Source organism: Euprymna scolopes, chromosome 21 (genome assembly GCF_053919585.1).
Source record: "Euprymna scolopes isolate OS-2025 chromosome 21, ASM5391958v1, whole genome shotgun sequence".
NCBI classification, from domain to species: domain Eukaryota; kingdom Metazoa; phylum Mollusca; class Cephalopoda; order Sepiida; family Sepiolidae; genus Euprymna; species Euprymna scolopes.
In genome coordinates, this window is record NC_136502.1 from 83,789,303 (window position 1) to 83,816,351 (window position 27,049).

The 27,049-nt window shown below is 32.3% G+C and overlaps 1 protein-coding gene and 1 pseudogene across 1 annotated transcript in view; one reads left to right on the top strand and one right to left on the bottom strand.

The window, feature by feature from the left end:
- The window catches only part of LOC145242857 (protocadherin Fat 4-like), a 154,864-nt gene that overhangs the window by 20,053 nt on the left and 107,762 nt on the right, over positions 1–27,049 (top strand). Inside the window, exons 3-5 of the mRNA XM_080105972.1 lie at positions 17,297–17,432; positions 24,539–24,754; positions 26,637–26,706. Coding sequence (XP_079962098.1) covers positions 17,297–17,432; positions 24,539–24,754; positions 26,637–26,706 — 422 coding nt within the window. The remainder of the gene's footprint in view (positions 1–17,296; positions 17,433–24,538; positions 24,755–26,636; positions 26,707–27,049) is intronic.
- Positions 152–268, bottom strand: LOC145243125 (5S ribosomal RNA; annotated as a pseudogene).

The window sequence follows — 27,049 nt, forward strand, 5'->3', positions numbered from 1 at the left end:
CCACGAAGGCGTGTCTGCGCATGAAAGTCTTATTGGCAGGAGGTGCGCAATCTCCAATAACACCTCTCTTGAGTCGACATTGTTAAATACCAGTGGCAAGTGAAGTGTATGTACATGACGACTGGAAACAAATGCCGAGATAAGCGGAGAACACATACAGCACCTAGAATTCCCAAATAGTTACCCATCTGGTACTAACCAGGTTCGCCGTTGCTTAACTTCGGTGATCTGATGAGAACCAGTGTGTCAACGTGATTATGCCGTGTATATGTATATATATATATATATATATATATATATATATATATATATATATATATTTGTTCACTAATTCAAAGAAACAAAACTTTTATTATCTCACGCCACCCCCTCCCCCCATAAAACGAAAAAAACACAGTTGCCATAAAAAATAAATAAAACAGTAAAATTTATGAAATTATTGCAGTAGGTGATTTTGTTTTATTTTCTTTCTTTTTTGTTCGTTTTTATTATTGACTTCCGTTCGCTCGTTATTATCCGCCGATTTCCATCGTCCGCCAGGCGTTGCCGTGCTAGACTCATGGGAAAACGAACACTAAAGTGCATAAGTACCTCTTAGGGGATTGCAAATTGCATCGTTATGATGACTAAACTTATGCATTCAGATCTTGAAAGTTTCATCACTCTGTTGCAGATATTGACGGTGTGAGACTTCAAGAAAGCAACCTCTGTTATGACTGTGTGTAAGAAACAGAGATATGGCAATGCAATTCCTGGCAAAACTGCATTAAGAATAGTCGTGACTATGTAGAAAAATCAATTCTGGTCGCTTGTTTTAATAATACTACTCCCGCTTTCGCAGCTCTTTAGCTTTTTGAGTGAAAAAAATAGAAGGCTTTACTTTTGTAACGGGCCTTATATATAAAAGCGTGCTCCAGACGCTTATATACAGCCATCGTTCATCATTAACAAAAGTGCATTGAAAATGGTAGTGACTATGTAGAAAAATAAATTTTGGAGCACAAAAGGTCGCTCGTTTTAATGGTTCCACTTCTGTATAGTGGAAGTTCACAAAACAACTCAGAGACAAAAGTATATTTTCTCAGAGAATAGAAAATTTTCCCTCCCCCTTGGAACTGAAAAGGATTTGGTAAGAAAAAGTTAATAAGATGGAAATGGAAATATTTATAGTTTGCAGAAAAAAAAAAAAAAAAAAATCACTGCAGTGTTTATAGGTTTTAAACTTAACCGACATGTGGGGAATCAATCTTATGCCGCCATTTTTTTTATTATTGAAAAGGTTTATGGTTATATTTCCAAAATCTCGCATTTAGGTTCAAATTAAAACTTAGAATTCAAATAAAATCCTATGAGATATTATTTATAATAAAAAACGGCCTAAGATTCATTACACTATCAAAACTCTTCAAAACTCTTCAATCATAATTTAAAATAATCTACAAGACAAAGTTTCAATAAAAACACATATTCACTTGCATAAATCTCCATAAGAAGATGCTATCTCAATTATTTAATACTTTAAATATTTATTGCTATTTACTAGCAAAAAAAATTATTAAATCGAATTTTTCAATATTTTTGCTAAAAATTATTCATGCAATTAAAACAGCACAAACAAGAAAAATAACTTCATGATAAAATATATCGGAGTTATCTCTCTTGCATTATTTAACATAACTTATCAATTTTAAAATATGAATTATTTTCACATGTCTTTCCCAAACCAACCAATTAAACCTAAATAATATAACTATTCATTGATAAATTAATCCACAATCAATAAAATTGGGGTAATTATTAATAGCTAGAATTTTATTCATAGTTTCTTACTAATGAGAAACATCAGATTTATTCGCTAATATAACTGATATATTAATCAGAGGATTCGTCTGAGTTTATAAATTCATTTTTATTGTTATTTATTTATTAATTTTATTTTAACTTTATTTATCTAATTAAATTGGTCTTGAATTAGTCTGCAGAAATGTTTCGACTATGTGCCTACATATTAATTATAATATTGAGTATCAAGGAAAATAGAATTGTATAAACCCAACATTTTCTCATGTCGGCCCTATTAAAGTAACTTGAAAATATTATATAGTTGAAGAATACAATTAAACTATCTTTTTGTATTTCCAAAAATCCAGCCCCATCTATAATAGGATATAATAGCACTAAAATACAACAATAATGCCCATGAGTATATTAATACTATTAATATAACCGAAAACAACTGTAAGTGTAGAAATAAGAATAATTGTCCATTAAATGGAAACTGTTTAATTTTAAATGTTATATATAATGAAAAGGGAACAATAATAAAAAAAAATAACAGTGTTAAAATATCCTCTTGTCGATACAACGCACGAAAGTTCTTTTTTCCTTTCTTTCCTCAAACTTGCAACAACTCCTTGTGTATTCAGTATTATCTTCCACTGTTTTTTCTCGGTCTAAGCTGTTCAACAAAAAAAAACAACAACTCTCAACCCTCATGCTTTAGAATTCGTCCCTTTTAACAGTTACCAATTGTGTACATATGAAAATTAATGGCATATATTCACCAATGAGCGACCTACAAAATTATGCTTGTCTTTTCTTCTTCATTTCTTTGGAAAACCTCATTGGTTCGCCTAGTATTTAAAAATACTAGAGACTGGTCTTCTGCATGTTAATACGAACCAGTAAGTCTATTGTGAGACATGAGTAAATTGCTCGAATCTGTGATATAGAAATTGTCAATCACTTTAACAAAATCAACCTACTCATTGACAGGCAATATGGCTTTTGTCCTTCAAAATCTACAGCTGATGTACTGACTGTAATTTCACCCAGGAAATTAGGTACATTCTTTTTTTTTTTCTCTTTGCAACCTTTTTCTCACAGAAAAGACGTTGCTCATCTATTTCTGTTTCATTGTTATTTTTACGACAAGTGCTCGACTGAGATTCAAATTATAGTTTTCCCCTGCAAAACGGTCACAACAAACACTTACTTAGCTACAACCATTATCAACATTTTCCCCCACTTTCTGTCTGTGACTAAATCTAAACTCAAATTTCATGAACAAAGTTTATTTCCTAGAACTGCTTCTTGTGGAACTCTGTACCACAGTCCTGCTTTCCAGCTGACTACGTGGTCGTCTTCAAGTCCAATGTGAACAAGTTCTTGTTGAGACGAACCCCTTAAATAATCTAATTTCTATCAATACCGGTCACTATGCTATTATATCAGTGATCACCTTACACTTATTAACCCTTATCCTCGAGTGGCCTTTAGGCCTTGCTAAGTGATGAACTACTTGTAAAAAAAAAATTCTAATATACTAAAAATGTCTACACAATATAAGTACTATGCCTAACTAATTTGCATATTAATTTATAAAAGTATATTTCATTAATTCACTTTTCTGATTTAACAATTGCTTTCATTTTATTATTACGCAAAGTTCTATTTTCATTCATTTTTAACACCATGGATAGAAAATTAGTATTTCGTGTGAGAAGCGCTTTTCCAACTAAATTTAATTACAAAATTAAACTCCACCATAACACAGTTTAGTTCAGCTGTATGCGAGTTATTTTATTCTTTTGTCAATTTGTATATTACAAATAAAGCCTCAATTTGAAACAAATGGAAGCAGAAAAGAAAGTCAGTGAATATCTTCTCCCACCTCCAACATTTATTTACAAAACACATATTCACTTGCATAAATCTCCATAAGAAGATGCTATCTCAATTATTTAATACTTTAAATATTTATTGCTATTTACTAGCAAAAAAAATTATTGAATCGGAGTTTTCAATATTTTTGCTAAAAATTATTCATTCAATTAAAACAGCACAAACAAGAAAAATAACTTCATAATAAAATATATCGGAGTTATCTCTCTTGCATTATTTAACATTCTGTATTTTAATTAGTTAGATACAAAACTTATCAATTTTAAAATATGAATTATTTTCACATGTCTTTCCCAAACCAACCCATTAAACCTAAATAATATAACTATTCGTTGATAAATTAATCCACAATCAATAAAATTGGGGTAATTATTAATAGCTAGAATTTTATTCATAGTTTCCTACTAATGAGACATATCAGATTTATTCGCTAATATAACTGATATATTAATCAAAGGATTCGTCTGAGTTTATAAATTTATTTTTATTGTTATTTATTTATTAATTTTATTTTAACTTTATTTATCTAATTAAATTGGTCTTGCATTAGTCTGCAGAAATGCTCTGGGAAAGGGCATCCCATTTTTTTTTAAATTTTTATCCAAAGTTCTTCCAAATTTGAAATTTTATCATTGTGTAGCTGTTGCATGATGTAATGCCATACATTTTCGATAGGATTGAGGTCTGGAGATTGTGCAGGCCAATCCAAACATGGAATATCATGCTCTTCCAGGAATCTCTTGACATTGGCAGCTGTGTGAATGGGAGCATTATCCTGCATGAAGATGGGATTATCATCCAAATTCCGACCAAAGTAGTGTAGAAAATGCTCAGTCAACATATTAATGTACTTGGTCGAATTAATTCGATCTTGCAAGCGAACTATTGCCCCTGGACCATTGGTACTAATAATGCCATACACCAAAACTGAACCTCCACCACCTTGCGGCGTCTGATGGACGTACTGCCTACCATCACTGCCTAACCTATTGAACTTGCTTTTGTCACTAAAAAGCACTTTTGACCAATATGAAGAGTCACGATCTTTATTGCATCTGACAAAATCCAGACGGTGCTTTCTGTTCTTTACAGAAATCATTGGTTTGCGTCTTGCAACATATCCTCGCAAATTAAATTCCTTTAATCTCTTCTTGACAGTAGAAAGAGAACACTTTTTAACAAGATTGCACTGTTGTTGGATTTGGGGAGCCATTTCAAATCTGTTTCTTAGGCTGTGGATCTTGATAGCATTGTCTACCCTGTTAGAAGTAATTCTAGTACCACCAGATTTAGGAGCGTCACGAACACTGCCGGTGTTTTGCTTCTTTTGCACAGTCTTTCATACCATTTTCTCATCACATTTCAATCTGCTGCCGATTTCTCGATTGAATAAACCAGAAAGGTGCAGACTAATGAGCTCCTGACGATCACTAAGAGAAAGTCGTGGCATATGGACTAAATGTTACGCTGAATAACCTGGAACAACAACAATTACGATTAAAGATGCTTTGTTGCCTGTTGGTGGATCTTTTAAACTGATTTAGGGGCGATAATTTAAGCTAGTTTTAAGCAAATTTGTTGCTGCAGACTTTCCTTTTGCCTCCTTAATTTGAAGTATTTTTTTTAAATTGACGTGAACACTAGAATATTTCAATTAAAACTCATATATGAACAGGTAAAATTATAGAGGAATAAAACGCGAATCAAATGAGGTATAGGTTGTTTAAACAGTTACATTTAATTTAGCTTAAATTTGCAGTTTTTGAAAAAAATACAAGTGTGGACTTTCTTTTTCTGGCACTGTATATATATATATATATATATATATATATATATATATATATATATATATATATATATATATATTATGGTCCTATTTATTTTAAATCTGAAAACCTAAAAATTAAAAATTATAAACATTTCTTCAAAAATCTTTTAGAGACCTTAAAACACTTTAAAAACCGTAATAGACCTCACAATACCATAAAAACCTTGAAAACTATAAATATAATAGAACTGCAATGACCTATAATAATCAAACAACTGCATATGTATGAATATTAAACTAACTTTTCATTTATTAACTCAAAATACTAAAAACCTACAACTAATTAAACATCAGAATTCCAATCTTCAAGTCAATTTTATTTTTTTTATTTCCTTTAATGTTTCGACTATGTGCCTACATATTAATTATAATATTGAGTATCAAGGAAAATAGAATTGTATAAACCCAACATTTTCTCATGTCGGCCCTATTAAAGTAACTTGAAAATATTATATAGTTGAAGAATACAATTAAACTATCTTTTTGTATTTCCAAAAATCCAGCCCCATCTATAATAGGATATAATAGCACTAAAATACAACAATAATGCCCATGAGTATATTAATACTATTAATATAACCGAAAACAACTGTAAGTGTAGAAATAAGAATAATTGTCCATTAAATGGAAACTGTTTAATTTTAAATGTTATATATAATGAAAAGGGAACAATAATAAAAAAAATAACAGTGTTAAAATATCCTCTTGTCGATACAACGCACGAAAGTTCTTTTTTCCTTTCTTTCCTCAAACTTGCAACAACTCCTTGTGTATTCAGTATTATCTTCCACTGTTTTTTCTCGGTCTAAGCTGTTCAACAAAAAAAAACAACAACTCTCAACCCTCATGCTTTAGAATTCGTCCCTTTTAACAGTTACCAATTGTGTACATATGAAAATTAATGGCATATATTCACCAATGAGCGACCTACAAAATTATGCTTGTCTTTTCTTCTTCATTTCTTTGGAAAACCTCATTGGTTCGCCTAGTATTTAAAAATACTAGAGACTGGTCTTCTGCATGTTAATACGAACCAGTAAGTCTATTGTGAGACATGAGTAAATTGCTCGAATCTGTGATATAGAAATTGTCAATCACTTTAACAAAATCAACCTACTCATTGACAGGCAATATGGCTTTTGTCCTTCAAAATCTACAGCTGATGTACTGACTGTAATTTCACCCAGGAAATTAGGTACATTCTTTTTTTTTTCTCTTTGCAACCTTTTTCTCACAGAAAAGACGTTGCTCATCTATTTCTGTTTCATTGTTATTTTTACGACAAGTGCTCGACTGAGATTCAAATTATAGTTTTCCCCTGCAAAACGGTCACAACAAACACTTACTTAGCTACAACCATTATCAACATTTTCCCCCACTTTCTGTCTGTGACTAAATCTAAACTCAAATTTCATGAACAAAGTTTATTTCCTAGAACTGCTTCCTGTGGAACTCTGTACCACAGTCCTGCTTTCCAGCTGACTACGTGGTCGTCTTCAAGTCCAATGTGAACAAGTTCTTGTTGAGACGAACCCCTTAAATAATCTAATTTCTATCAATACCGGTCACTATGCTATTATATCAGTGATCACCTTACACTTATTAACCCTTATCCTCGAGTGGCCTTTAGGCCTTGCTAAGTGATGAACTACTTGCAAAAAAATAATTCTAATATACTAAAAATGTCTACACAATATAAGTACTATGCCTAACTAATTTGCATATTAATTTATAAAAGTATATTTCATTAATTCACTTTTCTGATTTAACAATTGCTTTCATTTTATTATTACGCAAAGTTCTATTTTCATTCATTTTTAACACCATGGATAGAAAATTAGTATTTCGTGTGAGAGGCGCTTTTCCAACTAAATTTAATTACAAAATTAAACTCCACCATAACACAGTTTAGTTCAGCTGTATGCGAGTTATTTTATTCTTTTGTCGATTTGTATATTACAAATAAAGCCTCAATTTGAAACAAATGGAAGCAGAAAAGAAAGTCAGTGAATATCTTCTCCCACCTCCAACATTTATTTACAAAATTAAATGCATTTCTGTTCATTTGTACTCCAATTTGACATTTTATTATTTTGTGTTGTCCCATGAAGAGATATACTTAAATATCTGCAGAAATGTGAGGGGTGTATTCACTTTTGTGATACACTGTATGCTTTTAGAAAACTAGTGACATTTTATAGAGAAACCAGCCTGGGTGCCTGACGTTGCCCGGGTGTTTCGAGGTGTGTGTTGAGCAAAAAAAGAAAAAAAGCGTAGTAGGCAGGCAGATTCAAACCCATACTGCGAAGACGGAAAAGAACATGAAAAATAAAAAAATAAAAAAACCTGACATCTTTGCAGATTCAAGATGTGCATATTTACTGATGGCACCATGCTATATTCTTGACATGTGAACAAATCGAATATGTACATATCCAAGGCAATATCTGAAGCCTTGGAAAATAACTTTGAATCTGTAGTAGGATGAGGTAAAAAAAAATGGATGGTCACATTCAGTGCTACCAAGACAAAAAAACTCCTCTCTTTTAACAATTATAATTTAATTGGGTTTGTATGAAAAAGCCAAGAAGTGTGTTATATAGTTTATATTTGTCATTCTGTAATTCTCCTAAGTAAAATACCCAAATGCAACGATTTATAAAATCGAAAGGAAATCAACGAAAATTCGTCTCACAACAAAAAAATATGTATGGAGAGAGTGTTTACTTTGTTTTATAGAAAAAACATAGAGCCTTATGAAACCGTCCGGCGTTGCTAGGTTGTAAACTATGCTTGAATATAATATTTTAATTCATGCAGATTTTGTGTTGATTACACTGGTCAACAAAAAGAAACTTTTTAAAGGGTGTCTGATATTTTTTAACTGATTTACTATATTTTTGCCATGCTAAATCTAGAAATAACATCCATTTTGCTCTCGGAGGTCAAATTTTTTTGTAAATTTGAATTTAAAATTATGCGACTTATATTTTTTTAAAACAATGTTTTCAAGATTTACTAATGATGTTTCAATGGCAAAATGTCAGTTTTTATGATAAGATAAAATTGCTGTATTCTAACAAAGAATCATGTACACTTCATGTACAGTACATGTAACTAAAAATGAAAACTTAATGTTTGCATTATTAAGGTCTAAATTTTCGTTTTTTTGATTGTCACGAATGTTTTGGTGCTTGCGCATCTCTTTTTAAATTCCAACAGTAGTCCGCCATCATCACCATGTCCCACCTTCCCTGGTAGCGTGATTCCATTTCTCTCAAGTCCTGGTGAAAGCGCTCTCCATGCTCATCGTTTAAAGAGCCAAGATTTTTTGGAAAGCGGTCCATGTGCAAGTACAGGTAGTGCATTTTTATGCTCATATTGCAGCCAAGGTTCCTAAAGGCCACTAATATGTTTGCTACTAGATCTTTATAGTTCTCTGCTTTTGTGTTGCCTAGGAAATTCATCACGACCTGAACAAAGCAATTCCACGCTTGTTGCTCAACAGGATTCATGGTCTCCTCAAACGCTGGAGAGTTTTTGATCAGCTGCCTAATTTGAGGACCATCAAAAATACCAGCTTTTAATTTTTCAGTTGACAAATTGGGGAAGGTTTTACACAGAAACTGAAAACACCGTCCATCTTTATCCAGGGCTTTTGTGAATTGCTTCATCAAACCGCGCTTTATGTGCAGTGGAGGAAATAAAATACGTCCCCTGACAACTAGAGGCTTGTTTATCAGATTTTTTGCTCTACAAATTGCAAGCTCTTCACGTACTGGCCATTCTTTTTTCACGTAATGTTGAGTACGATCCCTACTATCCCAGAGGCATAAAAAGCATGGGTATTTGGTAAATCCAGACTGTTGACCAAGCAAGAAGTTGACCATTTTTAACGCAAATCAGCCATTTATGTTGGTCATAAGAAATTTTTTCTTGGACGTACTTAATTGCTTCATGCTGTTCTTTTAATGTTGTCAAATGTGCCAATGTCACAGATGCAAATTGATTTCCATTGTGTAACAACACACATTTCAAAGACCTTTTACTGCTGTCAATAAAAATTCGCCAGTCCTCTGATTTGTATTCAGGTACGCCGAGATGTTTCAGTAGCTCTATTATGTCATTGCAATAGACTAATTCTTTTTCTTGAGCAAAATATCTTAAAAATTCCTGGTGCCTGGTACGGAAGAAACTTACCTTAACTTTACCATTTAGCATGTTCTTGTCCTTTAAACGAGATGCAAGAAGTTCGGCAGAGTCTTTTGGCAAATTTAAATCACGAACAAGATCGTTTAGTTCGTTTTGGGAAAACAATTTTGGCTGCTCATCATTGTCATCAGAAAAGGATGCATCGGTAGTGGTAATGCTTTGAGTTTCATCCTGGCTACTGCTGCTTTCTTCAATACTTGTATCTTCAAATACAGGTACGGGAATTTCTTCACTATGAGGAGTAGGGCGCATAGCTGACGGCAGATTGGGATACTCCAGTGCTGTGCGATTTTTTCTGTTAATCCCCATGACATTGATAGCACAAAAGTAGCAATCGGTTGCATGATTTGAAGCCTCTCGCCAAATCATGGAGATGCCAAAGTTCATGGACTTTCGCGTGCCTTTGCTCCATTGATGGAGATGCTCTGTGCATCTTTTGCAAACCATGTGAGGTGCCCAACTTTTGTCTTGATCGCCGAGCTTCATGCCAAAATATGCATAGTAAACGCGCTTGATAACAGTGGTGACAGTATTGTGATTTGGTGCAAGTGTGTATTCACCACAAATATAGCAAAAAACATCTGACTTATTTACACACATTCTTCGAGTCGCCATTGTATACCTGAAAAAAATTAAAAATTAAATTTGTGTACGTTGTCTCCATGAAATTTAAAGTCTTTATCAAAAAAAAATCGGCACAATTATTTCTATGTCCTGCGAATAGTTTTAATCGCACAGTAATGAAATAATCTGACTCTGAAACACACAGAACCAATACGTAAGACTTACCTTCTTGTCTGCTTTCATATGTTGGTGTGTTTTGATAACAAGTTTTACCATTGAATTCCCGTATGGGCAAAATAAAGTCTTATCTTATCTTTAAATATCGCATAATAATCGCAAAACTTAGACTCCCTAATTAAAATTTAATCAAAAATTGTTTATTCAAATGCTTTCTTCTTTGTATTGCTAGTGCTAAAAAATTAAAATTTGTTCAGGTAATAGAACTTTAAACGATAAATGGTTAATACTTCTGTTGTATCTTTCTCGGGTATTTAAAAGTTAAAAAATAGAAAATTAACGATAGCTTAAAATGTCGACCTGACACAGCAAAAAGAGTGTTATTTTTGGATTCAGCACATCAAAATTGTCCAAAATCAGCTTACAAAACTGAGACACCAAATTTGCTGTTGACCAGTGTTATTATAGAGCCAATTCTCTATTGTACACAATACACAGTAGTCATTTCAAAAGTTTAAAAAATATATTTAACTTGGGTGCCATCAGTTAGAACCGAAACCAAAACATTTAGCTCTCTAGTAATACTTGCTACCATCTGAGCTAACAACACAATGCAGTTAAACATATAAATGCATATTTGTGCATGCGTAAAGCATACGCATTACGTCAAACTATGCTTACCAAGTTGCAATTTTTCAGTTTTTACTTCTTAGCAGGTATTTTTCTGGCTAAAAAGAAATCGATTTTGTTCCACAGGTCTGAATTCCCCATATATCAAGTTTCAAATCTGTAGACCAAAATTGGCCAAGTAATTTTGTAGAGATCATTCCAGAGAGAGACAAGGTCACTTTTATAATATACTAGCAGGCTATATGCTTAAATATAATAATTAAATTCATGCAGATTACATATTTATTATTATTATAGAGCCAATTTCTATTGATTATTATATTGTACCCAATATATAGTAGTGATTTAAAAAAAAAAATTTTTTAAATATGATTTGGGTAGAATCGAAGTCAAAACATTTAGTTATCCAGTGTTATTCACTACCATCTAAACTAAGGCCATATATTTATCAAAAACTTTATAACTTTAACGGGTTGAACGTATAAATGTATAAAGAATGCACACTAGTTTGACTTACGCCTGCCAGGTTCAAAATTTTTAATTTTAACCCCTTAGCAACTATTTTTTTATATTATATTGGTCTACAATTCGTTCTCGCAAAATTCAGATGGGTCTGATGCTCCTTTGGTTTGTGACATGCTTCAATGTTGTTTGACGCAATTTTAATGAGATACTCTAAGTTATTTCAGCACTAGTCTTATCTGTAAATATAAATAAGCAAATATCAATCTTGGGAAAAATATTTATCTTACTGTCTATTATTTTCTGTCATGTCTCTGTATATATTGACAGAGTAGTTTGGTAGAGACGGTTCTGCACATACACATACAGAAAATAATATATATATATATATATATATATATATATATATATATATATATATATATATTAGTAGAACCTCAGGATACGGTTGCCCTAGGATATGGTTTTTCAGGTTACAATGTGGAATACAATGTTTTTCCGGACCCTGGTTACGGTATTTGTCCCGTCTTACGGTGTTATTTATAATATTATTTGATTATATACATGTATATTATATACTGTACTGTATTTTGTTACTAATTTTTAATGCTGTATCCAGGATTATACTGTATATTCAACTATATATATATATATATATATAAGTTACCGTGTGTGTGTGTGTGTGTGTGTGTGTGTGTGTGTGTGTGTGTGTGTGTGTGTGTGTGTGGAACAGTCTCTACCTAACTATTCTGTCAATTTTTGGTTTACAGACTTGAAACTTGATATATGGGATATTTGGACTTGTGGAAAAAATTCGATTTGGTTCAAGTATCTTGGAGCATGATCACAAAACACTGAAAAAGATTTTGAAATGAGAAAAGCACTGGCATGAAGTGCATGTCACAAGTTGAGGAAGATATGGTCATCCACTCTCTCAGAAAAGTTGAAAGTAACACTCTTTGTTGCCACAGTAGAAACAGTCTTTCTCTATGGTGCTGAGCCATGGACTCTTACAAATATGTTGAAGAAGAGACTGGATGGCTGTTAAACACGGATGCTCAGGATGGCCCTCAATACATCATGGAGGAGCCACACAGTAAACTAACAACTTTATGGTGACCTACCACCAGTATCACTGAAAGTACAGCAGAGAAGGATGAGAATAGCCGGCCACTGCATGAGGTACGGCGAGGAGGAAGCCAGCAAACTAGTTGTCTGGATACCAACAGATGGACACCCAAAGCGTGGTAGAAGAAGAATGACTTATATTGACAACTTGCTATAGGACACAGAATTGGAAAATGTTTGGGACCTGCAAACTGTCATGCGAGATCAAGAGAACTGGAGAAGTCGTGTGGATTCAGTGGTGAAGCATCTTGAAAGACGACGGAGATGAGAAAGATGACAGATTTATATATATCTTAAATTTTAGTAATTGAATAATTTAAAATTTATGACGTGAAATGGTTACATTTCAAATCAAGAAAATGTTTATTATTATATGTAAGACAAAGAATACATTTCAGTTAGTATATCTCCTTAATTTATAGGTTTTCAATGTCTACCATCTCTTCAGAGGAGAAGATCTTAATAAATATTATAATGGTTTACACCTAATTTGCTAAAAAACAATAAACAGAGAAAATTATAATTAAAAGTTTTTAAAGTTTTTAAATATCATAGAATAAGGGAAATTAATGAAAAGGATATTGAGTTACATATCCAAGTTGCATGGTAAAATCCGAAGTGAAAATCCTTGGTAGCAGTGAGATAATTGGATCCAATCTGTATTTTGAATAATCCACGGCACAAGGTAACAATCCGAAGTAGGCATAATTCCCTGGTTTCTTCTTTGTTTAAATGATGAGTCCGGTAAATAAATTATTATATAAGTCCTGTTAAGCTGTTTTTTAATAAACATATAATTCTTTATATATTTAATATTTTTATATAATTATAACATATGAGTTTCAAAGTCCACTCCAAATTATTTCAATTGTGAATAAAATAAAAACGGTTTCTGTAGACAGGCAAAGCAAAGTAAAATGCAAAGAAATGAAATGAAATAGAAATATGAACTAAATAAATAAATAAATAAAAGAAAAGAAAATGCTTATGTATTATAATTATAAAATAGCACAAGTGAAAAATGTTTCCAAATGAAATCTTATTCTACAATTTAAAAAGGTATTAGTGAGAGAGAACAAAACATAGGGGTAAAGAAAAAAAAAATTAAAAAAAAAAAAAAAAAAATTATATATATATATATATATATATATATATATATATAAATATATATATATACTAACAGGCTTCCCAGTGTTGCCTGGTCATAAAATATGCATAAATATGATATTTTAATCCATACAGATTTCTTATTTATTATTATAAAGCCAATTTTATATTGACTATTATCCAATATAGCTTGATGATTTCGAAAGTTATAAAAAAATATTACTTGGGTACCATCTCCTACAATCGAAACCAGAATGTTTAGCACTCCAACCTTAGTTGTTATTTATCTCTCCAATGCCATTACCGTCTGAACTACTGACAGATGGATACAAAAATGAATACGAAAGCAACTTTGAGTTATGAATGTTTAATTTTGCACATGCTCAAAAGTAACAGCAGAAGTAATGCTTTATTTGAGTTACCCTGCCAAGATCAACTGTTTTGTTCACAATTTCTGCAGCAATTGTTAAAGCAATTTTTGCCCGCTAAAAATCAAATCGAAAGAGGTCCAACTATCCTTTATATCGAATTTCAATTCTGTAGACCAAATATTCAGAGAAGTTTGGTAGAGAAATTTGGAACACACACAAACATTTTTTGTTTATACATAAAATATTTTTGTGTACTAGAACGTTTTCATCATAAATTCTATGCAATTATGCACAATGTAGAAACTATGCATAAATAGAATTAAGCATAAGAGTGAAATGAAACCAATCATTTAATAATGAACCCTAAAAAATGAATAAATAATTAATTAAAGCTCGTTTTGCAAAGGAATAAGCAAATTAGTTAACCTTCATGTAGTCGCTCGTGTATCTGTGACTGAGTAAATGAAGTTTGTTTTAAAAAATTTTAAATAGAAAAAGTAGGGTTTTAATATTAATGTCAGAGCGAGAAAAAACTCAACTTTATAGATATATAGATAGATAGATGTAGAAGATAGTACATGTATATTTTTGTTCCATTATTTACTTTAACAGTGCTACATGAGCAGAGCTCAGCAGCAGTATAAAAATATATTTATAACAAATGCACTCTATGAAAACGTTCGTGTTTCATTCCATTGAAGGAATTCATCAGACTAACTGCAAATTTAAAAAATGTTTTGTCATGCATACATTATAAATTTAAATTGACTAAGATGAATGAATAGTGAGTGATTTTATCGAGTGAATTTGTAATAGCTACGAGTTATTTCCCTTGCTTTTCATTTGAAGTCAGGATACTTTTCTTTTAAATGTTTTACAATAAATGAAATCAGTTACGGAAAATTTTCTTCTTTTTTTTTTTTTATTATTAACTTATTTCCTTTAATTTCCAAATCTACTTAGTTTTAAATATAATATAGCAAAAAACATTTTTTTTTTTTTTACTGTTTTCTTTACTTATATGTAAATCATGCTAATAGCTTGGAGATATCAAACTAGCAACGTCCCGAACTTTGACCTTGACCTTGAAAAATGGTGTGCACTATCTTTAACGCAAATTTAAAAATGTTAAGGCCTAGGGGACTTTTGGGGTAAAATAAGGGTGGGGGGGACTTGATCATTTTTTTATGCCTCCTTCACTGTGCCCTTACGGAGGACCATGCATGCTTCAATTGTTTTTAATTTAAAATGGATTAAAAATATTTGATAAATATATTTTTTTACTTTAAAATAATATTTTTAAATTTATATTTATGTGTTTCTTGATTTTACACAATCACACTATTTTTATTCAAAGAAATTTAAATTCTTATGCGGAATTTAAGTAGGTTAAAAAGATAAAAATGTTTTTTTTTTTTAATTAGTGACCTTTTATGCCATGGCAGGTTCGAATCTCACATTATACAAATGTTTTGGGAGTTTTTTGTCTGTAGCTGTTCTTGTTTTTTTAAATGGATGAAAAACATTTAGTATTATTTTAAATTAACAAAGTTCGCTAAATCACTAATCAATAAGGTTCTACTTTTTTAGGCGATTACATGTGAATACCCTTAAAAACAACTTGATGAAAACAAAACAAAAAAACAAAAAAAAAACAAAAAAAAACAATTATTTCAGAATTTAGATTTAAGGGATTAGTTTTGCATATAAATTTAAACAATTTTTTTTTTTTTTTTTAGAGCGGGGAGAGGGCTTGTCATTCGGATTGCGAGTTAGTGGTAGGGTTAAAGGAGGTACCTTGCTACTCGAACCTAGCTTTGGTTATATTGTTGTTTTTTTTTATTATTATTAACTTGCAGCATTCCCGCACAATTCTCCCATAAAAACGTACAGAATTTATCTCACACAAAAACATTTAGCTTACGATTTACTTTTTCCTTGGACGTTAATGCCGTAGCTATGAAGACATGTTTGTTGCAAGACTAAAAATTAAAACATGAACCAATAGCTATTACGTTACGCATGCATATTCGTAATGCTGTTGGGCAACCTGCCGTTGTTTAGTGAACTTTGTTAATTTAAAATAATACCAAATAATTTTCATCTATTTTAAAAAACAAGAACAGCTATAGACAAAAAAAAAAAAAAACATTTGTCTAATATGAGATTCGAACCTGCCATGGCATAACCTACTTAAATGAATTCTGCATAGGAATTTTTTAAAATCTCTTTGAAAAAAAAAATAGTTTGATTGTGTAAAATAAAGAAACAAATAAACATAAATATCAAATAAAAAATCTTATTAAAGTAAAAAAGATAATCCATTTAAACGCTTGAATGGCCAGAAAATAGAAGATTATTTTATGTTAAATTTATAATGTGAAACTGATCTCCTGTTCACAATTCTTTTTTTTTTCAAATTTTCTTTTGTAAATTTTTTTTTTAGAGAGTTCACATGCAATCGCCTAAAAATATAAAATCTAATAGGGGTTGAGGCAGCTGAGGATGATAATCTGCATTTACAAATTTACCCAATTAATTGAATAAATTTTCTTAACTTTTAATCTTGCCTATAAAATTCAAAAGCAGTTGAGAAATCCGGTATAGGAAAGTAGTTCAGTCTTTGTTTAAATTTTAGAGTATTTTCGCTGCTAATGCGCTGATTAAATTAATATATCTTAAGAGTAGCTGTTCCTATTATTTCAAGAATTAATTTTGCAAGTAAGAATAAAATATTAACGATCATATTGAAAATAAATCTCAATGTAAGCATAAAAATTGTTTTGTAAATACTTTTTTTTCTGTTGTTGAGAGTTCTTGTCTTCTTTTTTTTCTTTTTTCTTTTTTTTTTTTTTTTTTTTGACAAATGTCTAACTTGCCCCTATTCATTTAAATCTTTGTTTTATTCTATAGGGAACTATACTATAGTTGATTATCTAACGTTGAATCAATCAATGTTTTAATCTTTGTCGGCCAATCCAACACGCAGTGTTAACTTTCTTCCCCTCCCCCTCCCCCGTGAAAAGGATGCGAAAGAGGAAACAATTAACTTACAAACTGCATGTTAATTATGCCATAATGTAATTTTATTCAATATTTGATGTCAATTGTTTTATGTTTTATGTCTTTCCAGGAAATAGATGATATTGATATGACTGATCAAAGCCAATTCATGATTCCGGATACGCATCGCACTTTGCTTCCCTCTCGTGCCGATCGTGAAGATGCATGGACTCTTGCAGACATAGGAGGTTTAAGACTGTTATCAGGTTTGTTAGAAGATCATGTCGACGTTATTATAACATATATACTCCTATAATTTTTTATTTTATTTTTTTTGTTGTTGTGTATTGATATTCATATTAAAAACACTTTTTTCTATAGATATTTATTTGCTTCCCTACGAAAGCAAAATGTGACGCAAGGTCGTTTTTAATGTGGGTGAAAATCACGTCCCCCAAAAGAAGGGCAAAAGGGACACTCTGGTAGGGACCAAAAATAATAATTGTCTCAGTATAAAGGGTTTCCCCTCCATTGATCGAGGACAAATTACCTTAAGTGTAGCATCAGAACAGATACTACACTTTGAGTTATATTTTTTTCATTCACCCTAAAAAGTTTACAACCAAAACAGAAATAAACAAAAAATTAGGCACAAGGCCACCCAAAAATTGGGGAGGGGATGTCTATTGTCATCCTCATCACTGTAACTTTGCTAGTCTATGTTTGATCCTAGTTAAAGTTCTCATTCACTACAATATCTCCAGCACACCGGGTTGGGGGTGGGGGGGTCGTCCTACCTAAGATTCCCAAATCATATCGTGTATATGTGTGTGTGTTTTTATTTTATCTTTTATTTATTTTTTTACTTTTTATGAGCAATAAAATAAATCTGTAAACATAAAATCTATATATCTATAAAAGTGAAATTGTCTGTGTGTGTTTGTGTGTGTGTACATTTCCCTACCAAACTACTCTGTCAATTTTCAGTTTACAGACTCGAGATTTGACATAAGAGGTATTGAGATTTGGAAAAATCTTTTTAATCGGTTTTCAGCCAGAAATTTGACTGTCAAGAGGTCAAATTCAACGATTTGACCTTTGAAAACTCTACCAAACTCTTTCAACAATTTTGGGTCTAAACACTTGAAATTTTAGATGTAGGTTACTTGGACATGGATCAAACTTTTTAATTTTATTTGAGCCCAAAACAATAAATGTTAAGGGATCAAAATTGGGGTAAAATTTTAAAAAATTGGTCTCTGCGGTCTCTATCAAATTACTCAGCCAATTTTTGGTCTAAACATTTATTATTTTACATAAAGTGTATTCAGACATAAGGCAAGTTTTTTTATCGGTTTTTGGCGGAAAATTTGGCTGCCAAGGGGTCAAAGTTCAAAAGATTTGACCTTTACGGTCTCTAGCAAACTATTCAGCCTATTTGGGTCTAAACATTTGAAATTTTACATAAAGTGTATTCAGACATGCAGCAAGCTTTTTAATCAATTTTTGGCTGACAATTTTCCTGCGAAGAGGTCAAAGTTGAAAGAGTTGACCTTTATAGACTCTACCAAACTCCTCCGCCAATTTTGCTCTAAACACTTAAAATTTTAGATGAAGGCTACTTGGATATGTGTCAAACGTTTTATTTTGATTTGAGCCCAAAACAATAAATGTTAAGGGATCAAAATTGTGGTCAAAGTTTAAAAAAATTTGGCCTCTGCGGTCTCTACCATATATATATATATATATATATATATATATATATATATATACACTTCAGAATAAAATTATCTAACAATCAGCTGGTATGGAAACCCGTGATTATAAAATTTACAAATATTACTGGCAGTAATATTCTATAAGTATTATCCCACCTAAATAAGAATTGTTTAAGCAAATAAATCAAGTTTTTAGTCATTCAATGAATTCAAAAATTTATGACGTGAAATGTTTGAGTTTCAGATCAAAAGACAGTAGAAATATTTTAACTCCTTATCCTATAGGATTTCACGAAATCCTATAGGATAAGGAGTTAAAATTTCTAATGTATTCTTTGTCTTACATAGAATAATAAAAATCTTTTGATCTGAAACTCAAACATTTCACGTCATAAATTTTTAAATTCATTGAATGACTAAAAACTTTTTATATATATATATATATATATATATATATATATATATATATATATATAATGATTTTCCACAGCCAAACCAATGTCGCAGCCCACAAGAGCCAAGAAAGCCAACAAATCGGAAGTCCAAGATTCGAGTTTCGCCCTCATTTGGGCTCACCAGTTAGACATATCCGCGCTCAGGATTTGAAACCCGAACCTCTTGCATGCTAGGCGAGCACTCTACGAACTGAGAAAACACGCCACACACACAAGAAAGTCTATTAACTTACACAAATCAAGCAACCCGTGACACAGATCCGACAGTGGAAACAACCTACCTCATATCGAACAAGGGACGAGGTATCAAATCAGCTTTAACCCATGCCGACGTCTCACCAGTAGGAATTTTATATACTCGAAAGGACGATGTCACCTCCAACAAGCTAACCTTACGAGTAATCAATCTCTGCCACGGGTTGCTTGATCTGTGTAAGTTAATAGACTTTCTTGTGTGTGTGGCGTGTTTGCACACACACACACACAAAGTTATGAACAGTACATAGGGCCTGAGCAAAACCGGGCTAAACTGTTAGTTTTATAAAAGTCGATTGTTTAATTTTATTCAAATACTACACTTTGATCTTGGCCCAAAGGCCAAGAAAGAAAAAAAAGCAAGCCTTTTTTCTCTTTTTTTTAAAAAGAAAATACAACTTTGTTATATATGTGTCGTGGAATTGTATTAATCTGCAAAAGATCTAATTTGCATATTCTTTTAAACATTCATTTTAATTAATTCCCTATTAGTTTTTCGGTTTTCTTATGGAATGATCATCTTTTGTTAACCAGTACGTGTAATTATATTCAAGCAGATATTCTACATGATTTATACTTGCGTAATATTTGCGTGAAAAGTTTACAGGGAACACAAACCTTTTTCTATATACATTTATGTATGAGTTCAAAATTTGTTTAAAAAATTTTATCTACCAAACTTCTCTGTCAGTTTTTGGTCTAGAGACATGAAACTTAATATATAGGGTATTCGAACCCATGCAAAACTTTATATTTGGATTTTAGCAGGGGAAAACCAGTGCAAAAGTGTGAAAATTTAAAACAATGGAATTTTCCAGATGAAAGTCAAACAACGGCATTACCAATATGCATGCATAACATAATAGCTATTGGTTCATGTTTTAATTTTTAGCCTTGCAGCAAACATGTTGTGGACTTTACCTTTATGAAATTAATTAAAGCTTTAAAAGGAAAATGAAAAAACAATAAAGATAAGAAACGAATATATACTTGTGGAACCCATTGTAAATCACACAGAATTATTATTTCTCTTTCAATTTTGTGTAAGTTGTTTTTTTTTTTTGTTTTTTTTTACTTTTGTTTTCAGCGTCAATTTATTAATAACTAGCAGGAGTAAGAGTACCATTTACTGCCTTGACAGAGTTTCAAAACCAGCTTCGAAATCTAGTGGCTGAAGATCTTTTCTCCTCCGTACTTCCTCTTTCTCTGAGAAGAGACGTTGCGAGTCTGTCTCTGCTCTATCGTTATTTTTATGGCAGTTGCTCGACTGATCTTCTGTCTTTGATCCCTTCCTGTAAAATTTTTACAAACATACATCCAGTTACAACAACTGGCAACAACTTCCCTTACCTAAAATTAAACGAAAATTCCATGAGCAAAGTTAATTTCCTAGAATTACCCATCTGTGAAACACAATACCGTTGAGCTGCTTCCCACCTAACTATAACATGGTCGTTTTCAAGTCTAATGTAAAAAAGTTCTTGTTGAGCCGTCCTCTTATTAAACCCTATCCAAGTTCCACCATTATCAATGTTGTCTGACTGGTCACCTGATAACTCATTAACCATTATTTTCGAGTACCCCTTGAGGCTTGGTAAGTAGTGACCTCCCTTTAGTAAAAAAAAAAAAAAAAAAAAAAAAAAAAAACCTTTATTACCCGGAAAAATTGGGGAAACCAAGAATCACATCTCTGAGGAATGAGTTTACATGAAAGTACTTAAATGACAGTTTTCATCCAAAATAATAATCATTTATCCACGAGATAAAAAAAAAAAATAGCCATACATAAAATTGTGAGTAATAGTGAAATAAAAACAATCATCCATTAAACGAGAAAATTAAAAAAAAAAAAAAATGGTTAATTAATGAAAGTTTCTTTTGTAATCTATTATGCAAATGAAGTAATCTTTCAAATGTTGATCACAGAGACATGACTGAGTATTTTAGAAAGCTTTTCTTATGTCATGTTAGGTTTTCAATCTCACTGTCAGTGTGATGAATGGCTGAACTTTATACAGTTACAGATATCTTTGCTTGCGGAAGTAGTTATAGTTTGCAGTATTAATGCTGGTGTCCCTCAGGGGTCCATCCTGGGTCCAACTCTCTTCCTGATCTACATCAATGATCTCCCAAAACCCATACTTAAATCATTCGTTGACATCTATGCTGATGACACGACGATCTATGGCAACACATCAAAGGCCGTAAATGACAAAGTGCTCTCTAATTCTCTCTCCTCTAATCTTGAGCACATGGTACAATGAGGGAAGAGGTGGCTGGTCACTTTTAATGCATCCAAAACCAAGCTCCTATCTTTAACATTATCAATGCACTGATCCCCATCTGGCATCAATTGAAATGGATAGCTCTCGTCTTGGAGAGGCTCCATGTTTTGACAAGTTTCTGGGTTTGACCTTTACTCCTGATCTAAAATGGAACACGTACATCAAATCTGTTGCCAGGAATGCTGGGAAAATGGTGGGATCCTTCTACCGCTCCAGAAGATATCTCACTACTGATGCAATTCTCTATCTTTATAAAAGCCAAGTATGTCCAAGGATGGAGTACTGCTGCCACATCTGGGCAGGAGCTGCTAAAAACAGCCTATCCTGCCTTGACAGAGTACAAAATAGACTTTGTGGCTTAGTGGGGGATGCCCTTTTCTCTTCCCTGCAACCTCTCTCCCACAGAAGAGACGTTGCAAGCCTGTCTTTGTTTTATCGCTATTTCCATGGCAGGTGCTCGTCTGAGCTCTAATCCCTCGTCCCCCCTCGCCAATCTTTCACGAGAAACACCCGTCTGGCTGAAACCACTGTCAATAATTTTCCCCACTCTTTATCTGTGCCTAAATCAAAACGTAGATTCCATGAGCAAAGCTTCTTTCTTAGAACTGCACGCCAGTGGAACTCTCTGCTGCTTGCCTGTTTCCCACCTGACTACAACTTGGACGTCTTCAAGTCCAACATAAACAAAGTCCAGACAAACCGCCCCCTTAAGTAAGACACTCTATCAAAACCCCCAATACTAATGATTACTACAATACTACCTCATTAATTACTGTACACACAATAACCCTTATCCCTGAGTGGCCTTCGGGCCTTGATAAGTGGTGACCCCCATGTAAAAAAAAAAAAAAAAAAAAAATTAGTGATTAAAAATAGTTTTGTATTAATATTTTTTGTTCAAAGTATATTTAGTATTATTTATGTTGTATTGATTAAAAAAAGTATATGCAAGTGTTGATTACCCAAATTAGTAGATAGTATGAGGTTGGTGCAAAAACAATATTGTTTTCTCACATATGTTACTTTTATATATGATTTCGGAATTAATTTATTGATATATATAGCTATCTTATACATCATTTTGAAGCGCGTTTTCCGCTCTATCGAATCGTATTATCTGTTACCGTTCTCAATCTTTTCATTCATGCTTTTGTAGGCTTTTCGACAGCATGGACAGCATGGACAAAATTTAAATCTGCAGGATTTTCTTGTTCCAGTTCAAACTAGGCTGAAAAGCTGCTGAAAACGGATCGTGATATCAATAATATGTTTGGCCCAGGAACCACTAACGAACGTATGGCACAACGGTGGTTCAAAAAATTTCGCAATGGTGACGAGAGCCTCAAAGATGAAGATAGTCATGGCCGGCCAACTGCGGTTGATAGTGAACATTTGAAAGCCTTAATTAAAGCCAATCCTCAGAAAATCACACGAGAAGTTGCTGTTGAACTTGAGGTCGACCACTCAACAGTCGTTTGCTATTTAAAGCAAATAGGGAAGTCAAAAAAGTTGGATAAATGGGTGCCGCATGAATTGAATACTAATAAAAAAACTGTTGTTTTGAGGTGTCTTCTATGCTCTTTCTGCGCAACAAAAACAACCCATTTCTCAAGCAGATTGTGACGTGTGATGAGAAGTGGATCCTCTATGACAACTGGCAATGTTCGGCACAGTGGTTAGATGCCGGAGAAGCTCCACAATACTTCCGGAAACTGAAATTGCACCAAAGAAGGTTCTTGAATCCGGGTGAAACAATTATACCAGAGAAGTACTGCTGACAAATTGATGAAATGCATCAGAAGCTCCAACATATGTGCCAGAGATTGGTCAATATGAAGGGACCAATTCTCCTCCATGACAACACTCGCCCGGATGGTACCCATCTGACCCTGCAGAAGCTGAACGAATTGGGGTACGAGACTCTGCCTCATTTGCCATATTCACCAGACCTCTCGCCCACCGATTATCACTTTTTCAAGCATCTCGACAATTTCCTGCACGAAAAATGCTTTAAAAGCCAAGATGATGCTGAATTAGCATTCAATTACTTCATCACTTCCAGAACTTCGGATTTCTATGCTAATGGGATAAATAAACTTGTTTCTCGTTGGCAAAAATGTGTCGATTCTAATCGTTCTTATTTCGATTAATAAAGTTTATTATGAAAGGAGTTATGATCTTTTGAAGTTGAACGTCAAAAAAAAATTTTTTTTTTTTAGGAACACAATATTTACCAAAACTGACTAACAGTATGTACATATTTTGTAAACCAAGCTATTATAGTAAAAGAAGTAGGTTAAAAAAAAAAAAAACTGGCTCTATTTTCTATATATAAAAGGACAATATTGTTTAGTTGTATGTCTGTAAACAAATAAATACATCAAATAAAACTTCATCTTGGCCTTTGTAGTATCTGTTCTGACGCTACACTTCATCTTTAACTATCCTCGGTCAGTGGAGGAGAAATCCTTCATGACTGAGACAAGTTTTATTTTTGTTCCTACCCAGAGTGGCCCTTTTTGGAGGAGCTGAATTTCCCCCCCCCCCCGCATTAAAAACCGACCTTGTGTCTAACTCTGACCTCGTGGGGAGGCAAGTAATTTTTTTTTTCTTCTTATAATTGATTCATACATTTTTTTCCTTCTTTTTTTATTCGTAGACTTAACTGCTGACTACATTGAGCCATGTCCACCAAACAGAGATGAAACACAAAGCCGATACATGGAACCAATACAAAAACGATTCTTTTTCCCTGAAGATAAGGTTATTAGTTCAAGGAGATTTAACAGACCAAATATTGCTCATGTTCCTGATTGTACCCAATGGGTTGATGCCAGTCCATCTACAATGGACAGCGGCATTGCTGACATCCAATGAGACAAATATTAAAAAGTTGCACAGCGTAGGTGCATCTTCAGGATAGTTTAATAGGCATTGAAAAATGTAATTGTGCAGAAGCATTGCAAAAAAGAAAAAAAAAAAAAAGAAAAAAAAAGACGAATTCCAAAAGGATATATTGACACCTGCCATCAAGTATCTTATCCTTCTGTTATAATAATCACAAAAACATATACACATCCGCAACGTTCATTTTTTTTTTTTTTTTTTTTTTTTTGATAAAGTTATTTAATTGTTGGTTGTCATTTGTTTTTTAAAGTGGCTGTTGTTGTTGAAAAAAAATGCGAAAACGTTTACCCTTTTTACTATTTTCCAATTAAACAGATATGATTCCATTTCTTCTTATTTTTAATTGTTTGTTATGACAGAAAAAAAATGTCTTGTGTGAAACTCAATTTACCCTCCACTCATATGTTGATTTTTTGATTAACTTCTTTAAATTTAAATTCAAGAGGATAATAATTATTGTTAACGTTTTCTTTTTTAATATTTTAGAACATGTTTTTTTAGAAAAGACATTAAAATGAATGGCAGAAAAAAAAATGATAAGCCATGACAATTCACACACAAGAAAATGGATTTTTTTTTTTTTTTTTTTTGATATTTCCTCTCGAACCAATTCCTTGTTTGTGAATGAATTTCTTTCTATATTTAGATTATTTTCTTTGCTTAATGGTGGGTGGGACTATCACCAGGTACGGCTCAGATCAGCTTTGCTCATTTCCTTCTCCTCTACTGGGCTCTCATACTCTCTCTCTCTCTCTCTCTCTCTCTCTCTCTCTCTCTCTCTCTCTCTCTCTCTTACTGTTACTCTCTCTCTCTTCTTCTACCACATATACACGCATAAACTTTTCATACACATTTTCCAAAATACTATAAAACCCGCGTTCTTGTTTGTTTACTTAGACATGTACATCTATATCTTTTAAAACGAATATATGTTTAGTTGTTAAAGATATAAATAAATACACACACGCACACACACACACACACACACACACACACACACACGTGTGTGTGTACAATAAATATACATGAGAAGGTTCTTTTGTACAAACATATACATACATTCCTAGATACATACACACATGCATTTATATAATATATACACATGGGTATATATTAATATTTTATAATATAACATATACTATGAACAAACGTCTCGCTGCTCAACTCCCCACATTCCAAATAGTAGCCCTTGTTTAAGGTAAAAAAGAATTATATATATATTTCAATTTAAATGCGTTTACTTCTTTTATACGTATGCATATATATAGACACACATTGCCTATACATACATACATACATACATACATACATACATACATACATACATACATACACACACACACACACAAGTTTGTATACGGTTCAGGAACCCAAAATTAAAAAAAAAAAATGAACCATTCATAAACACCGTTACACACATTTACTCATGTTCTCTCACTCTCTTTCACACGCATACACATTCTCTATCTCTCTATCTCTCACATACACTCTCTTTCTTTCTTTCTTTCTTTCTTTCTTTCTTTTTCTCTTCCTTTCTCTCACTTGTATAGAGTCATGCATGCATACTAAATATGATTTGACAAACTCGCTACTACACCTTTCCCCTAAATTTTAGTGGATTTCTTCTTTTTTTTTTTTTTTTTTTTTTTGCTGGTAGTTCATATTAACACTCCCCCAACCTCGCACACATGCAAACATGTGCACACATGCAAACACGTGCATACATGTAAACACACACTTGGATCAATCACACCTGCACATATGATGCCCTTGTTATACGAGAGATGAAATCACAGTGTAAAATAAAAAGAAATAAAAAAAAAAAATTTTTTTTTTTTTTGAGAACGTAGTGCTGTTCCAGGAAGAAGCATTCCAGACTCCAAAAGAAAACGGTGACAGAGGAGCCAACATCTACAATGTGTAAGTTTAGATTGTTCTTTATATCGTTATAACACTATCTTAATTTATTTCATCTATACTTTGATAAGAATCGTTTATGTAAAATTTTAGTAATCATCACAGGCAATTTTTTTTTGTTTTTTGTTGATTTTTTTTTTCAAAAGTTTACTTTTTATGTTCGTTATTTGTTTCAGCATAAAAAATTTGATATTTGTGTGTAAGAATTGTTCGATAATTTGTGTCATTTAAACGACCTCTGAGTATTTTCAATCAAATTAACAATATATATATAGCAGAATAGATTCATAATATGATGAAAACATAATAGAATATTTTATAATATATATATATATATATAATATAT